The following is an 18793-nucleotide window of genomic DNA, read 5'->3' on the forward strand; positions in this document are numbered from 1 at the left end:
ACGTACTGGAACAGAGACACATCTACTTTATATTTGTCTCGTTTTAGTTTTCGTCGTATTACGATTTCTTTTTGTAGTTTACCATAGTATTTGACGATTGGTTAATTGTTTCAGTGATCAGTGCTGCTTAATCAGGTTTTCTGTATCGTCATATTCGTGTGTATATTGGTTTCGTTAAACGTTTAGAAATAGATATTTGCACCTGACAAATGGAAATTGAATGGAGAGAGCTAGCTTAAAATTATGATCAATTGCTTGATTTTAGTCGGTGCAAATGTGAATTTGATGTATTTTACGTTTAATACAGGCATTAGAGTACCTATAGTGAAAAATAATCCCTTAATCAATAGACCATTGTGTTCTAAGTATTCGTGAACTAATCATGAGTCATATTTTCCAGTTAACAGGAACTTGTAAAAAAGTTAAGAAATTATTGAAAAAAAAACGCTGCTAGGATCTATCGATCCTTGTATACTTTACAAACTATTGCGTTTTAAGAAGTGGTGAATCAATGATAAATTATCTTATCCAGTTAACTTGGAAATTTACAAAAAAGTTAAGAAATTTTTATTGAAAAAGGAACACTGCTAGGAGCTACTAGCTCCCATATACTTTATAAACTATCGTGTTCTAAGTATTGGGGAACCAACGATAGGTTATCTTACCCAGTTAAATTAGAAATTTACAAAAAAGTTAAGAAATTTTTATTAAAAAAAGAACACAGCTAGAATTCACTGATCGTCATATGCTTTATAAACTATTGTGCTCTAAGAATCTATGGACCAATGATGAGTCATCTTACCCACTTAACATAGAAACTTCTCATCTTTTGCAGTTAACATACAAAATTGCAAAAATGTTAAGAAATCATTATGAGAAAAACGCTGCTACGATCCATTGAGTCTCATATACTTTATAAACTATCACGTTCTAAGTATTGTTGAACAAATGATGAATCATCTTACTCAGTTAACATAGAAGTTTACAAAAACGTTAAGAAAGTATAAAAAACACTTTGTTAGGATCCATTGAGTCCCATATACTTTATAAACTATTGCGTTCTTAGTATTGTTGAATCACCGACGAGTCATCTTCTCCAGTTAACTCAGAAACACACAAAAAAGTTGAGAAATTATTATAAAAAAAAAAACGCTATAGCCCACTGTAAATACCTCGGTCCCCGCCATACTTCCACCGAAGTTACGTTAATTATCCGAAGTTCCGTGAAACAACGACGGCACGGAACAATCATATATCAGCCGATCGGCGAAGAGAAGACGCCATAATGTGACGAACGGAAGGGCGAACTCAAGAATTCCGCGTGGCCGTATGCGGAAGCAGGTGCTGGCGGGGAAGCGGGGTCAGGCTGAATCGCGTGAATATTAACTCGACAGTTGGTCGCCACATAAACGCCAACCGTTGATATATCCCGTCCTCACCCTCCTGCAGCCAGCACCGCAATAATACTCGAATAGTGGGTGCCTCTGCTGCCTCTGCTCGTTCCCTTTTCAGCCCCTTCGAAGCCCGAGAGTATCCTCGCCGCCCTGCCCCGAACCGTGGGCGAGGAATCCGCGCGCGGGATACGCACACTCGCGCGAATCGCGCCGCTACACCGGGGCTAACGTTTGCACGTAGAGACCGGTCAAATGAAAATTTCGCCCATGCCGAAGTCTGCCCTTTATGACTTCGAGCCACGTTCTCTTTGCGTTGCCGAAAATTACGCCGTGACCGCGCTATTTAACTTAAATAACCTCCAAACCCTCTAACCGACGCATTTACCGAGGGCTGAGTTTCATGAAGGGGGCCGGGGGGTAAAGCGAAGGGGAGTAGGTGAAAAACAGCAGAAGAACGGTGCGATACGGAGTTCAATATTTTTATCACACAACCACACGTTCGTAGAGAACAGGAAAATTGTACGGTAGGTTGAAGTTTGTCGCAAAATCTGGTCCCAGGAAGAAACACACTTGCACCAGCTGATATCTTGATAAAGTGAATTCGTAATTAATCGTTTTGTACCCGGGAGTTTCATTAACACTTCGAATTGCTCGGATGGCGCTATTACCTCGACGTTTAAATCTCCACCAGCTGACTGACACCGTGTGTTACTTATAGAAAAAGATGTACAAATTTGAAATTTTCTATTTCAGGCTAAAGAAAAGATTTTGGTTTTTATTGTTAGAGGAGGTTTGAATATGGGCTAGCACTTTTGTTTCGGGATTTATTGTCGAACTTGTGGATGATTTTTAAGATGTAACACTTGAATATACATTGATAATATGTTTACTGTGTGATACGGAATGAAGATAAGCTGAAGGAAAGCAACGTATGTTGGAAATTATACATTTAAAATAAAAGGTAAAATCTTGATTTTTAGATATGGGCCACTCGTAAGATAATCGAAATAAAAGTAAGAACTGCATATTTTCAGGTTGAAATATAAAGTTTATGTACATAGAAAAATGTAAACTTAAACTGAAATGCTATTTACAATATTCGCAATAGTCACAAACGTGTATATCTTTTTCAACATTTTATACATTTTTCGTTTTTGTCTTTCTTTTCAATGTTTTAGTGTTTTTCTTATTAAAATTCCCATAGTCACCGAATTCTAATATTGGCCAGTCCATATTAGCCCAAATTATAAAGCTGCTAGCTTTGTAGCCCATATTTACACTACCGGCCAAAAGTTTGGAATCACTGTGCATTGCAAGTTACACGAAAATTCCCAGAAAAAAGTCAGCAGCTTTAAGAATTTTTTCACGAATTTTGTATCATTCAAATCAATATATATCAATATCAAGTTTATGAAAACTTAGTAGCAGATTCAGTACTGATGAAAATTGGGAGGTGATTCGAAACTTTTGGCCGGTAGTGTAAACCATTTGGTCAAGGAACGCTTAGAGCGATGTTATTCGCTACAAAACTTATACTAAAAAGAAGCTCACAATATCAGCAATATAATACTCTTAGTTAATTACCTCTCAGTTCGAAAAATTATTGCTGAAACAATAAAACGAACCTACCTGAAAAATCTTTTAAAACATCGAGAAATAAGAGAAATGACACGTTTTAAATGCAAGTCTCCTCCACGGTGCTTGTTTTGTTCCTAATTCCTAGTTTCGTGCTATTTTCAATACGGTCAAGCACTTCAACTAGCCCGTATTTACACCTTCTCCTCTAATAAAAACACACTTCACCTGTATATCATGAAATGTTGAATCGAAAAAACATTCGTACACAGCAACGCGCGCTGGTAGGTAGGCACCTACTATCGTTGGAAATATTAAAAAGAATTTCTTCGGCGTGTGATAAACAGAGAAGTGATGGTACGATGACAAACGCAATGGGCACGCGTATATTTGACGGGAAATTCACCGGAGAAGGATAGACGGTGAGTGGGATGGATGGGTGGGTGGTTGGGAGTGGCAAATGAAAGCGCGCGATTCCCTACGAAGTTAAACCTTTAAAAATTCGCCCGCGCTTTTCCTCGTACGTAGCTCTCGGACGAAAATTACGGGGAGCCCCGACGCTGTGAACCACGACGGCCGACATGCATACATATTCGCGTTAAACAGTCCTGCGAAAGTGCATCGCGTTTCCACTGGACTGCTGCTTTTTAGGCGGATATACGAGATAGTCGAGTGGCGGCCATCAGCCGGCAACCACCTTTTTGTTATCCCCACCCCTTATCTTCTTCGTTCATTCATTCCTTCTTTCTTTCTTCCTTTTTTTCCGTATTTTTCGTTGGTTTTACAATATTTACAGGAGGACAACATCGTAACAGAGACAGAGGGAGGAAAAGCTTTTAGCGATTACACTTTCACATGGTGATTCAGAGAAAAAGAGGCTGTGTGTGGCACCGAGAGCAAGGGTTGAGGCAAAGTGAGCAGCGAAAGAGAGAGAGAGAGGGAGGGATGTTTCGCAAAGTCTAAGCGTAATTAGTAGCAACGTTTCTCGGTTTTCCAGCGGGAAAGAAAAGGAGAAGTAGAGAAAGAAAAAGTTTCGGGGCCGCGAAGTGAGCAATTAATCGAGCTGGAAATTGCCACGATACCACCAGCCGCGGGTGTGGGGAGGAGGCGGTTGGTAAATACAAATGTGATCATAATACGCGGCTACCGGTTAGACTTTAGCTTCTGTGCTCCGATAAATATTGTTCACAGTCGACCAATACGCGCGCACACATACCTCTTCACTCCCCCATATCACCACCGATCTACTTTCTCTGTGTCTCTTAATTAGTTTGCATGAATCTTTCATCGCGTTCTATTTAAGTGCACACACGCGGACAAAGTCCAACGATATGTGAGGGGGGAGGAAGGGGAATATTGTAATCGAGTTTGGTTTGGTAATCGTTTCGACGGTTCGATACACAGCATCTCTCTCTCTCGCTCTCTCACACGCCGAGCATCTCGAACCAACAACCCCATAGTATCGCGATCAATATAGAATTCCAGATGTTTTGAACGTACCTATTTGCCTGGAACGTGAATATAATTAAATGCATAACAGTGTCACGCGATCTTTTGAATATCCGTCATTAGCTGTACCATAGCAAATTAAACATCGAAACACCAATTTCCACGCCGAGCATACATTTCCGCCGCGTCTATCCTAAAGTGTATGCACAGAGTATTATAAACGCGCGCGCGAGAATTGCATGCTGTATTTACCGAGAGAATAACAGGCAACGAGTATCTCTCTCTCTCTCTAATACACATATATATATAGAGAGCTTCTCTCTCTCTGTGCCTCTGTGTGTGAGAGGTCCAATGAGCCGCGTGTACTGTTAGTCACTTTTGACTCGAAGGAAACTGGACGTGGTTCGGGTACCAAAAGCGTCTTTGATTCTCCATAAAGTCAGCCTCTCTCTCTGAATGTCACGTAAAACCATCTCCCCATGCATAATTACCGGCCGCATATCAATATTTCTCATGTGCTCGACCATAGAGGCTTGGGAAGAAGAGTTGAATACACGTGAATATGTGTGCGGTATACACACGTATAGAAGATATCCTTTTATTCAAAATATCCTTCGTCGAGACGGATAGAATGTCGATTTAAAGTTCGTTTCGTGTAACCGAGATCTCTACAAATCTCCGTACGATCGTATCCCCGTTAATTTCGAGACGATATTTAACGTTTTATAAAAAGTTCCTCGGAGATCCTACTTTAGCCGAATACACCAAAATAAAAGAAAGAGAAAGAAAACGATGGTTCATAGACACGCGTGGAGCCAGCCGATTTCCTGCCGCGTAAAGTGCGTCTGGAAAGCTTGGAAGTCTGTTTGGGAGGTCTTAAACGTTAGAGCTTAACCGACACCCACAGCAATACAAGAGGAACGCCTCGGTAAGAGAGTACCGAGATGTGTAGAGGTGGAAAGAAAGTAAGGGAGGAAAAAAGGAAAGGTAACTTCGGTTCTCTTCCACACACAGCACATCGGTGGGTTGGCGATGGAGGAGGCGGCGGCGGCTCGTCTTTCCCTTCTTTCTCGTCTCTCTGTCTAGTTTCTCGTTCCTCTTTCTTTTCCGCTGGCTTTTCGCTGTTCTCCGCTGCTTCTTCTTTTTTTTTTTCTCTCTCTCCACCCCCACTCCCCCTTTCCTACACTATCCTGACTTCTGAAGCGCGAAAGGAAATAAGAGTCGCTCCATGGCATCGTCTATCCGTTCATTTTACCAGGTTTGCTGTCGGAGCTATTACTTACGAGTTTCCACTTTCTTCTAGCCTCTATTTCTGTCTTCCGCCGTTCTCCGTTATCCACCCCACACTCTCTCTCTGTCTTTCTACCTGTACTCTTTGGCATCGTTCTCACATACACTTAAAATCCGTGCACGGTTTTCGAGTACTCTCATCGAATTCCCTCGGTCTCGAAGCTCCTTAGTTTCGTCGGGGGCGCCGCGCCACGCCGCGTCGGTTCCTTTGCATTCAGCTAATCTTCTCACCGAATTTACCCCTCTAGAGTTTCTCTCGTTTTTGCCAGCAAAAACAAGCAACCTCGGCGGTCCTAAGTGAAGTACCACGAATCTTTCGTTGTGGAAAACGGGGTGGAAAAATAGAAAAACACACACACACACAAAAGAGGCGGGAAGAAAAAGAGTAAAACTGTAGGTCCTCTCTTCTACGAGAGAGTTTGGTAAAGGATCGATTCTTTTTTTTTTCTTTCGCTGGTTCTCTGGTATACTTAGAGAACAACTCTCTCTCTCTCTCTCTCTCTGTGACCAGAGTCGAATTAGCGAAGTGGTCAAAGGTCAGATGACCACGACGAGATGAGAGGAAGGGTGGATGGAGGTGTCTGCAAAACCCGTGACAAAGTGTTACTAACTCGTAATTCGATTCGACTGCAATTCGAGTAGCTCTCCCGATGGATAATGCCTACACTTCTCCACGACCGTAGCGTACCTCCATTAGGCCAGTTTACATGGTACACTTGCTACAGCGCCAGGCTAAATACCACATTCAGACTATCCTGCGAATCAGGCATTCGCTTAATACGACTTAAGTAGGCATCTCGATCGATTTTAACACCGTCTGCGCGGGCATATACGCGGCCCAACGAACAATGAGAAGGGAACGAGAAAAGGGGTAGATAGGGGTTGTTTAATGCGAAAGAAGTTAGACATGTGTTGGTTAGAGAAGGAGAGAGAGAGAGAGAGAGAGAATGGTTACGAGATTTGCATAGAACAGTTATTATTAGAATCGTTATTGTACGATTACTCAACGAGAGAGCAAGAAGAGATGGAATATGAAAATCGATTACATCCCTTCTTAACGTGTATAAAAAGGGCTTAATGATTCACGTTCGCCGGTAAGACGACCTATAATGCTTAATTGAGAGAAATTTTTATTCCTTAAAAAGCTCGACCCGGTACGAGGAAAAAAAAAAGTTCCCCAGTAGCATATTCATTCAGGGCCGCTTCCCAGTGATCTGGGAAAGTGCAACTGTAGCCCTCTCTCCAGTCGCGTTCCTTCCCATCTTCTCACAGCTCGCCTTCTCGCTTCCTTTCTCGTTCCTTTTATCCCCCCATTTTCAACCAACTCTCGCCCTCCCCGCTCGATCGCTCGCTCTCGCGCTCTCTCGCTACTACTACTCTTCAGCTTTCTCCACCCTCTTCAGCCCCAACGCTCGTTAACGTACCGAAAAGGTACAGGGAAATGGCGATTGACTATCGATGAGTCCGACCTACCGTTCCGTTCTCTCCGCGCTGCTTGCGAGGAAGCAAACAACTTTTCGGAGTTTCGAACCGAACTCGATACGTATGTACGTTGCCCCTAGCGTTACTTGGCGAACGTTATTGCTCGCGGTAAAGGGTAACGTGAAGGGATCGTGCTATTTAATCTTCCGCACGGCCGGAAACCTACCGCTTTTGTCTTCGCCGTACAGTAATCATCCGTCGAATTCGACGGTGAAACTGTGGGGATAGAGGAAGATTACGATCGATACCTAAGCGAAATATGGAAACGAATTTGCATTTGGAAACTTTTCCTAGAACCCGGTGTTACAACGTTAACGGGCGCGAGGGGGAAATCGTCTGCTACCGGAATGACTATGGCTCTCGCTCGGTTAGGATACTCGAGATTTTCAGAAAGTCAGCCTAGAGACTTTATTATCGATTAGCGAGTTCGTGGCGATAAAAGTTCGGTCACTTAAGAGAACCGTTCGAAATTCCTTGGTGCCTGGATAAGAGAAAAGAGGGAATCGAGAGGAAAAAGAGAGAAAGGAAGGTAGGGGATATCATGAAAGTTTCTATAAGCCATTAAGGGGCAGCACGGTCAATGGGAAGAAAGTTCAGTTTGATGATGCATAGTCGTTCCGACGAAAGCAACGGTGACACGTCGTGAAAAGAACGGTTAGAGTGCCTCGGCCAAGACCAGAATTCGATATACCCTTTAATCTGTGCCTACGGTGCTAGAACAACCCACGTAACCCGGTATCCAGAAATAACATTTTTTTTACCCGAGCCTTAGAAGGGTGACCACCACGCGCGGAACACATCCCGCGGCCACCCTTCGTACAACGGGTTTGAAGCTTATCGATAGTTCGAACTCGTTAGATTTGTGGGAAACGCCACGGTTGAACGGGGACGGTTATGATCACGGTATCGTCATCTTCCGCTTGCTTTGTTAACGAAACGGGGTGCGGTGATGTGTATCGTTGAATTTTTTTTTTTTTTCACGTGCAACACACGTCGCCGTGTGTATCGTTTCGCGGGGGAGAAGTAATAATTAGCGCCCGGCTAGCGCGTTACAAAAAGGGAACGGAGAGAGAGAGAGGCCTTCCTAACTTCCACAGAGAAAATTCTCGCTTTATTAAATTTGCCCGGGGAAAACCGACGATCCGCGAACGGCTACTCAAAAGCAATTTTATCCTCATCCTCTCGTTACCATACGCGAGCTTTCGCACGCGGGCGCGCGCGCGTGGCAGGGCGCGAACGCTGCATGCTAAACTAATAGACGGGACGGTAATATTTCATTCCTGATGAGATATCCGTGGATTGTGTGATATTCGAGCATCCCGCATTTCTAGAAAACCATTCAATTGCCCTCCTCCAACGTTGGTCGTTGCCTCCACAACCATCATCCTCCTATGCCACGGAGCATCTCCTTCCTTAATAATTTTGTTCCCCCCGCCGAGAGAGAGGATCGAACGAAGATGAAAAATGATTTTTCCTCATGCGAAATCGAATCTTCTGGAATCCTACGTACATATATATATATATACATAGTCCTCTTCGCGTATATGTGTATCGAGGCTTATCGATCGAACGTCTCGGAACTTCCGGTATCCGTGCGCCGCGTATCGTTCCGTTGAAACGCAGTAGAGAGGTGCACACGTAACCTACCACGAAATGGCAAATTGACTATCGATGAGCACAGTCTGCCACTCAAGTAATAGCCGCAGCACCAGTTAGCTTTGCACATGAAAGCTCAGGCCCCCGCGTGCTGCTTCTACCACTACTAGGCTTTAACCCTTTCTCTTTCTCTCTTACTCTCTATCTTTCCTTATCCAGCCTCGAAACGATGAAACTTGAGGATTGTGGTTTAAACTGTCTGTAAAGTTAGGCACCACCTTGACTTCACCTTCTCCCAAGGCTTTCTGGAACCCGCCCGGAGAAGCGAGAGCAGTGGGCTTGAACCTCAGTACCCTCTCGACTTTCGTGAACGATCTGGCTCACGTTTACCATGCTCCTGTCATGGATATCGGGGCGAAAGCGAAGGCGAACGTGGCGCTGAAAATATTACAGGGCATGGACGGAGACGAAATTCACTTATACGCTTCCGTCACACCGTAAATTGAATCGAGGGAAATGAGGCACGCGATCCCGCGCACCGGCCGGAAGAGTCTCGACGATGCACGACGCGCCACGGCGAGTCCACACCGATCAAGGTCGATATAAAAGTAAGTCAAACAAGATTGATAGAATTACTGGCCCGATTTAAAATCCACCAGGCTGATGCTGCTGCTTGCCACGCGTCGCGACGCTCGTCACTCCTTCCAACAATCTCCTCCTCCTCCAACCTCGTCCTCATTCTCCACTCCCTTCTCTCTCTCTCTCTCTCTCCTTTTACCATGTAGCTCGTGTCTACTGCCGTGGAATTTCGCCGTGGAATTTCCAGTACAGCGTGACATTGGCCCCATAGCTCGGATGCATCGGTATCACAGAGAACAGGCAGGGGAAAATGTCGGATGAATAGATTTTAAAAATTGATATTTCAATTTTGCCGTGAGAGAGAGAGAGATTGAAGTCATTTTATACGAATAATCGTATGCAGGTTGAAATTGTATTGGTAAACGAGACTTTATTTGCGGTTTCACCGGTGAGAGAATCGTGGCAATCTATTAAATGCACCAATCTACCGTCTCTCCCTCTCTCTCCCTCTCTTCTCTTGATTGCGTTTCTTTCCAGAATGAAAGTCGAGCCCACGTTTCAATCTCACGTGTTGCATCGTTTATAATCGCAGGGTGATTAGTCGCAAAATGAATAAATGAGCTTTCGATAGCACGTACAATCCTGTTTTATTCGAGTTTGTTCCGAAAGTGAACCACGGTAAACCATGTAGCTTCCGGTTTTTGTCGATCGGTTTTTACTTCGAAAAGTCACAACACAGCCCCTTGTCTGGTGTTTTACCGGTGATGTTCAATTTCCCACCGACGAGAACAACGTTCTATTAATCACCTGCTGTATTCAAGGAGGTATCAATACGAAAGACACGCGGTATCTCGTTCTTCCCGCGTTCTTCTCGATATTTCCAACGATAAAGTATTTGTGGACACACCGTGGAACTGATCCTCCCGTGTTTATCGAGGAACCAATTTCTCCAAACTGCTGCGTAGGGGAGAGTGTTGGACGATGCTCGTGTAAGCACGCGAGAGCGGTCAAGATGTACCGAAACCATCGTAGAGCTTCTAATCTCACTCGCAGTGTGTTTCTCATAGATTCAATTATGACACTGGTTAGGTTACCCCGTGTGCATGCATAGCACTGCAAATTCTCCGAGAGTTCGAAGATCCTTCGGCGCTCCGAGGGACGACCCGAGTTATCTACGCCGGGGAGAGAAGCTTGCGGTCATTGTTAAGGGATCGCTTTACTAGAAGAAAATGTTTGCTCGTGCCACGAATTCTATCGGTCGATAAGAAAATTATATCGGCGGGGGGAGAGAAAATCCGACGGATATTTCGCGAACGGAGGAAGAAGAAATAATGTACATGGGAACATAGAGCAACGGTACAATTGGATTTTGTAAATAATTGAAATTATAATGGAAAACGGAATTGTTTGTTAGATATGATTATATTAATTACCCGACGTTATTACTGATTCAATCAATTAGTGCGACGTATTGAACGCGCGCGCGGTTATCTACGTACGATACAAACGTTTGTGTATTTGTTAACCAATAATTTAGTAGAGACTGCATTACATTAGTGTTATAGTATGCAGGATGCGCGCGAGTTAGAGGTGTAGAAATAGCTTGACGAAAATTATGTCGCCAGCAGAATTCTTGCGGTTATAGCTGACCATTCCACCGTCACAGATATTTGTTACATATATTGCACTAATGTGAGAATAATATCCGGCTTGTGAACGTAACATACCATTTACCAGTTTATATTAGCATCTATCGGGCTTGAATTAATCGAATCGATTTGATCCTGGTGGATTATTGAAACGTGTAAAACTCGGACGGGTACCCTTATCCTAAGAACGTGAAAGATTTTCAGCCTCGATTAATTCAAAACCCTAAAAACAAAAGCGCGTCTTTGCCCGTTCGAGCCTTATCCCACGGCGTTACTATGTTAATTCGCGAGAGATTACAGTGATTAGTATCAGAGATCGGGTAGAATCAGGTCAACTCTCCCACGTCTGAAGACCGAGGGAGAGAAACGTGGAGGTACGCCATCCAGGAAATTAGAGGGGGGGAAAAAAGGGAAAAGAAGGAAAGAAAGGAGTACATACGTAAAGAGGCTTAGGGGCGACAAACCAGACGCATAGTGGGTAGCGTCGGCACTTTGCAGCACCGCGAAATCCTTGTTTCACCGCTTGCCATAAGTGGCGCCTAGGGATTTATCCGGCATTCAAGCATCAAGTATGCTTCTACTGATACGCTACGTCGATCCCCCGTGGTAATAAGACTTGATGGATTCGTAACAGATCGCGGTCAAAGGGAAACCTGCGGAAGTAACGACAGAAACGACGGTTTCTCAAACATTTTCCATACGTACCACCCCGACACGTGTAACACGAGGCACGTCGTACATACATATATACGATCGATAGATCGAATTTTCATACGTACAATACGGCAAATTGATTCTAGTGAACATCAACGGTGGCAACAGGGAAATAGGCCATTATGGATTCTAATACAATAATATGTCAAGTGCGCGGCAAATTATTGGTGAAGCTTCTCCACGGGAGCGTAATGCAGTGTGCCGAACCGGCCGAGTCATACTGGCAGAATCCGCCAATAATTGCCAGAGAAGAGATGTGGTGAGATAGAGAGGGAGAGAGAGAGGTAATGGTGGTAGCGATGGTACACGATGGATAGGATCTCTGGTAGAGAAAATTTCTGGTTGAAACGCGGAAAATCCTGTAGAATTCCACTACCACCCGGGGGTGTGAGATTGTGTTTCAAGAGGAGTTACGCACGAATTGCCTTCAATCGTAAACGTCTGCATCCTAAACGACAGCTTAGCAGTCGGATTTTGAAAGGATCAGACACGACACGACCCCAGGGAATCCGGGATGGGTGGGTGGATGGGGGTAGGAGGCGTAGGGCAAGGAGAAAATGCGAAAGACGAAAACGAAAGAGTGAGAGACGCGAGTTATGCGCTACAAGCGGAACCAACACAGGAAGCTCATTAAGTTGCACCCCGCGGCTGGGCCGTGCACAGAGATATACACCAGGTGCCCCTTTTACCCCCTTCGTTCAACTCACCTAGCAGCTCCCCACCTGTTTCGCCTGGTCTGTTGTTTGCCTGGATGCGCGACGCACGCCTTCTACGCATTCAGTGTCACCTTCGTTAGGCGACATTGAGAAAAAATTATGATAATGACGATCGCGCCCCAGGGAATTCCCGCCGCTGCGCTTTCTCCGAGATTCGAGTGCTTTTCTCTGCTTTCTCTCTCTCTCTCTCTGTCTGTTTCCCTTGAATACCGACGAGAGGAGTGAGAGAGACTGCTCCCTTTTCTGGCCAAGCGACCAACCACTCCTTTTTCTCTCTCTCTCTCTCTCTCTCTCTTTCTGTCCTTTTCTCACTCGATCCTTCCTCAGCCAAAGCATTCAACCGTTCTACGGGTTAAATAAAAATTTCGAACAGTCAGAAATACAATGTAAATTCCGTATCGCGAGCTAGACGGGGTAGGTATAAATAAGCTTTCAATGATTCAGCTTGACGGTAACGCAGCAAACATCGATTCATTGTGATTTCCTCCTCTTTTTTCTACTATTTTCCTGTACTTTTTCCTCTTTTCTCTCCTACCAATGCTCACTCTCACTCTCTCTCTCTCTCTCTTTTTATCTTCATTTCTTCCGTAAAAGCGAGCGTGTTCGTTCGGTCTTCATGCGCCACGTAGGAAGCCCGATTCACGAAGAATTTTATTTCCCGTTGGTTAGCAAGCCAACCTAATTACACCCCGCTTGTAGTTCTTATTCAATCAGACGCGCGCGATACGGCACTGTAATGCGAAATTTCGCTATTTTCGCTATTTTCGCGGCGAAATTCAATTCGACTAGTTGCTCTCTCGCGTTTCAAACTTCCGGCCAACTATCGTCACTTCAGCCCACTGAACCCGGAGAGCGTACCTCCACGAACCTCCACTTCCGTCGAATTCTACCTTTTCTCTCTCTCTTTCGTTTTTTTTTCCTTCTTCCTCTCTTCATCGTTGCGAGAGCACGTTTACGACTGTACCAGGCGGCAAGTGGTTATACATAGACACCTACTATATAAATACGTTCTCTCTCGCTAAAAGATATATCCTTACGGCGACAAGTAGGCAAAGAAAAAACAACGAGGATGGAGTAGGAGGAAGAAATTAAAAAAAAAGTATATCGAAGAGGTGCGAATACGATAATTATCCGACCGGTGGTCGTCGATATATTAAATAGCAGTGGATGGTGAGAGATGGTAATAGAGGCAACCAATAACATCTAACGGGCAACGGTATCATCAGTCAATCTGCTGGCACGGCATGTTTATTACGGGCACGAGTTAATGTCCGGTGGAACAAATGCCTCTACCCGAACGAAAAGGCACTCCAAGCCAAACCTGTCCATTATTCCTGTCGTTCACTTTCGTCACTTCCCCTCTATATAACGTCCCTCGTCACGATGCAACGTGCGCGCGATGAAAGGGTGGCAGAAACAACCGGCGTGGTCGGTGAAATTAGTAGCGCACTGCAATAAGGCGGTTCGATTTTCACGGGAGGGGTGGTAGAAAGGGGTGAGGAGGAGAGAATATGTGTATATAACATGGTCGGCTGGTTAGAAGAGAACGGAAGGAAGGAAGGAATGGAGGGAGGGTGTAGGAAAAACGTTGTTGATTAAGCGAGTATCATCGAAAGGTTTTCGGATGTTTTTCTCCCTCTTTTTATCTCGGATGTTTTTCTCCCTCTTTTTTTTTTCGGATGTTTTGGTTTTTTTGTTTCACCCACGTTTTCTGGAATTCGTATTACAAATTCCTTTTTATCGTGTACACGGTTCGGAAACCTTTGAGAGGCTTTATGTTTGCGTGGATGAACGTGATCGTATATCGGGAACAAACATCATAAAACTCGATGAAATTAAAGCACCTTTTAATTGGAGGATAAACGTGCACGTAGAATGGCCAATTTCGAAACATCGAGCAAACGTGGGGAAAGAAAAAAAAAAAAAGAGGGAAAAAGAGGAAAAAAAAGAAAAATCGGTTTATCTCTTTTACAATAACTTTACAAAAGCTTTTTACGTCATTCGCTTTTCGACGTTCCTCCTTGTTTGCCGTGTTCGTTGCCGGGGTTGTTGGATTTTCGTCAGAATTTTTTCGTAATGGTCAGAAAATTTTCCGTCGCTATTTTAATATCTGCTCCTTCCCCTCCCCATCCTCCATCCCCTATGTCCTGTGCAAATGCAATATCACAGTAGTCATGCGTTCTTATATTCAATCCCCCCGGACAACTACGTCTAGCACTCTAATATATGCATCCCGTACGTACGTATTCTTTCCTTCGTAACAGAGTGAAGAGATACGCGCGGACATCGGTGTTAATAAAATAAGCTCAATTACAGCGCGCATCGTAAGTAACGCCGGCTTAAATTCAAAAGCAATTACAAGCTCTCGCCGGCACACGGAGTTAAGAAAAAAAGAAAACCAGGCACGGACGTAAATCAGAATATATTAAGGGGAACTGTTGTAAAAGTGAGAAACTCGCATCGGAACACAGAGTAGCTATCTGATAATCTGGAACCACCTTGTTACATTTTCTTCAATTCGACTTCTTTCTTTCTTCTTTCGAGGGAGAGAACCCTGTAGGTAACGCGTAACGAAACGATGATTTCATTGAACATCCCCGATTTAATCGTCGCAACAATGGGAGGAAACAACGAAATTCAGACAAAATCGGCTAAAACGCGTTTAGCGTACACGCGTATTTATGAATTATCGACGCGTAACGACAATGTACAATCAGAAAATTGCATTCCGCGGCATCGGCACTCGGTCCAACGCGCCTGAGGAATTCTTCTATTTTGATTGCACGGAAGGGAATAAGATATCTGTTTCGCGTATACATACGTACGTAGGTACGTAGGAAATGAGATTTGCTATGCATAGAAAAATAAACTGAACCTTGTTTCCATTTCCCGTTACAACTATATAAAATCGAATAGGCGTTCAACAGGGGGTACATAACGGTATTCGAATAGCCTGGATTTATCCCCGGGTCCTATAGAAACATTAAATTCCTCCGTGCTTTATATCCGCGATGCTTTCTAATTAAACGTGTGGAAATACAAAAATTGAAAAAAAAAAAAAAAAAGAAAAGACAAACAACGACAACACATATACTCGACACGTTTATCCCCTACACCTCCGCTTCACTGTCAATGTCAATTATCGAACGCCGCTGGTTCTCCGGTCTCCTGTGCTAATTATTTCGAAAGTAGCGTTTCGTTGCAACGTTACCGCACCCCCCGGAGGAAAAGGGAGGAGATGTGCAAAAAGAAGAAGAGAAAGAAAGAAAATAGGGAGGAAAAAACAGGATAACGAAAACGTCGTAGCAGTTTTATTTAATTCAATCTCGAAAACTTTTAACTAAGGAAGACTTCGTAGACATCGCTTACTGCCACTCTCTCTCTCTTTCTCTCTTTCGCCCTTTATCTCTCTCACTCTTTCTCTCTTTCGCCCTTTATCTCTCTCTCTCTCTCTTTCTCTCTTTCGCCCTTTATCTCTCTCTTTCTCTGCTCTTCAACCCCTTCTACTTGCCTCTTCTACGTTCCGTCCCCCTTCCACTTCTCGACCTGGCACTTCCACTATCATCGCGACATTGCCCGAATTTTGAACATTAGTTTGCGAACCATTTAGCACAACTACTCGGCCCCAGCTAGCGTAGTTCGAATCACGGCACATACATCGGGCGTGTGCAGCTTAAACCGCAATGCTTAGTACCATAGTGCTTGCCGGTACAGTCATTGTACATTATGCTCGGCGAATCTTCATCCCCGTAGCGAAGCGTGTAACACCGTTTCCACGAGACGTGTGCGAAGATAATTGGAAAAAGAAGAGAGTAGCGCACACCTCGTGCTGAGGAGATGTTCGAATAAATTGCGAAGACTACTACGACCGGGGTCGAGAGGAAATTTTCGTTCGTGCTACGGGTCGTACGATGCTCGAGATAATTACAGGATCGGCCACTCGAACGAAGTGATCAACGTTTTCATAGAGGATCTCCTACTGTAAAAAATTTGAATATTCGATGAAACTCTCGTCAGATTAAATGAGAAAAATTTTTTTCTCTCTCTCTCTCTCTCGTTTAATTTTAGTCTGCCCTCGAAAATGCGATTCGAAATATTTGACAATCGGGGAATTTCGTTCGAGCCCCGAATATGTGATTCGAGATGTAATTTAACAATCGTGAAATTTTTTCGGTTTTTTTTTTTTTTTAATTCCAGAAGATAGACGAATAATAGTTATTTGTGACCTTTGTGAAATTTGTTTTTTCGTCCGTAGAGGTGCGAGAGTGTTGCGTTCTTTTTTTTCTTTTTTTTGCAAATGGTCTACGATGTACTTTTAATATCGCGGAGAAAAGGATTGCATGTAACGCGTAGCCGTTTTAAAAGCACTGCTTATGTTGGTTAATTGCCGTAGACGGTACGTGAGAGCACATCTTTCTGGGAATAACAATTAAACCAACGTTATCGCGGAATATTCACTACCACCGTGGAAAAGTAGCCAAGGTCTTTGCGTTTGTTTAAATTGAATAGTATCGTTAAACCGTGCCCGCCGCGCTTTACAAACGCTCCGTTTTATAGGCAATTCTTGGAGAGTTTGAAATACCTGCCGAGAAATTAATCAGCGGATGTAAATTCCTGGAAAGAATCGAATTTCAGTTCGTCCATCGTTCTGTTTTAATTTACACGGCGCAAGTTTAACGGCGCGTATTAATTTCGAATTCGATATAAATTCTCGGCACCGCGTTCGAGTTTCAAACTGTTGTTCGCACCCTTCGTGCAACGATTCGTTTCTTCAAATGATCGTTGCGCATTATGGAAATGAAATTTTCAAAATATTCAACGTCACACTGATCGCTAAACACTGTTGAAAAATATGCCGATTAATGTTTTTCATAATAAACGTTACTATCTTTTTTAAATTTTTGTTAAAATTTACAACGAAACAAATGTTGTATCGTTTGTTAAATGTAAGCGTGAAATTTCCCTCCATCGCGATGGCAAATTTTTTAAATCAGAAAAAAAAAAGAAAAAGAAAAACTGTTGCGTTACTTACCGCGTACAGACACGTGACGAAATTTGATATCGGACCTTGTCAGCCAATGACACGATGATTTGAGGGCATAACTGTTGCTCTTCTCGAGATGATGCTCGGACCAAGTGTAGCACGAATGTCGAGAAGTGGCGCGTACCGTACTAACGGACAGACGGTGCGCGACTGTGCACCGAACACCCTCGCAATCTCCCTTTTATGGGCTTTCTCACAGCGCGTCCACCCTACGTCGACTATCACTACTCCTCTACTCGATCCTTTGCCACCCTCCTCCCCCACTTTCCCCATCAAATCCTAGATTTTTCGAAAGTACGCTTTATTATGTTCGCAAAATTGTTTCCCGTTACGCTCAACCGCGCGTATGGTAAAAAAATAACTTTTTATTTTTCGAAACTTATAAAAAATTTAATTTCAATTTAATAAGACAATGACGATAATATTGATTAAAATTTACAAAGGGTTTATTCCACATCTCGTGTACATATGTATGTATGATATGAAATTATATGAACACGTTATTATGGTAACTTTCTTTTGGCTGGCTCTTCGTGTACTCTGACTTGAAGCGTGGAACGCGGTCCACATTTCCATACGTTCCCATCCTTGTCGAGTATACTCGCGTTTGCTGTGACTTGATACTGTCCACCACCGGTGTTCATGTTGTTGTTCACGTTACTGCTAGTACTTGCACACGACGTTGCACTCGTACTTGGACTTCCTAGTGAAAGTAAAAATTCACAGGCAAAGAAATCACGGTGCGGCGTGACGGTTTGCTGTAATTCGTTGGCGTTAGAATCCTGCGAGCAAAAATGATTGTCATTTATTTGGTATACTTTGTTGAATGAAATATATGTTGGTAAATGTACCTTTTGATCGGAATTAATCTTCGACGGAGGTGTGGTAGAGATAGAAATGCAAACAGCAGCGACAGAACGATAAAGAGAAGCTCGTCGACCATGTCGTAATACTCCTTCGACTTTCAATGCTAATTGACTTCCCTGAGGAACAGATACTGGTTCACCAAGGACACGGGGTTGCGGTGAAACGGATAGCTTGACACTAGTTGCTTGTAAAGCTTGGAAGTAATATCGAGGTATTGGTAATCTCATTTTTGTTCCAGCTAATAACATCACCTGCGAGACTAAGCAGTTTATTCTTGAATGGCTAAGCGCCACTGCTTTATTTTCACCTATATAGGTTGGCGCCAAACGACGTAATTCTGTGCAACAACGAGCCAGCTGACGTATTTCTACGGTATCACCGAAATTAAAATTGACTTCGCTTTGATGATACGTTTGGATTCCTGACCCGCCGCAAACT

General features: G+C 43.6%; 1 protein-coding gene across 1 annotated transcript in view; it reads right to left on the minus strand.

Annotated features, from left to right (window-relative positions):
* Positions 1 to 17991: 17991 nt before the first annotated feature.
* LOC108576026 (integrator complex subunit 7) overlaps positions 17992 to 18793 on the minus strand; it is a 4055-nt gene continuing 3253 nt past the window's right edge. The window contains exons 13-14 of the mRNA XM_017938969.1: positions 18340 to 18781; positions 17992 to 18270 (exon numbers count right to left, since the gene is read on the minus strand). Coding sequence (XP_017794458.1) covers positions 17992 to 18270; positions 18340 to 18781 — 721 coding nt within the window. The remainder of the gene's footprint in view (positions 18271 to 18339; positions 18782 to 18793) is intronic.

This window comes from Habropoda laboriosa, unplaced genomic scaffold, assembly GCF_001263275.1.
Source record: "Habropoda laboriosa isolate 0110345459 unplaced genomic scaffold, ASM126327v1 scaffold309, whole genome shotgun sequence".
NCBI lineage: Eukaryota > Metazoa > Arthropoda > Insecta > Hymenoptera > Apidae > Habropoda > Habropoda laboriosa.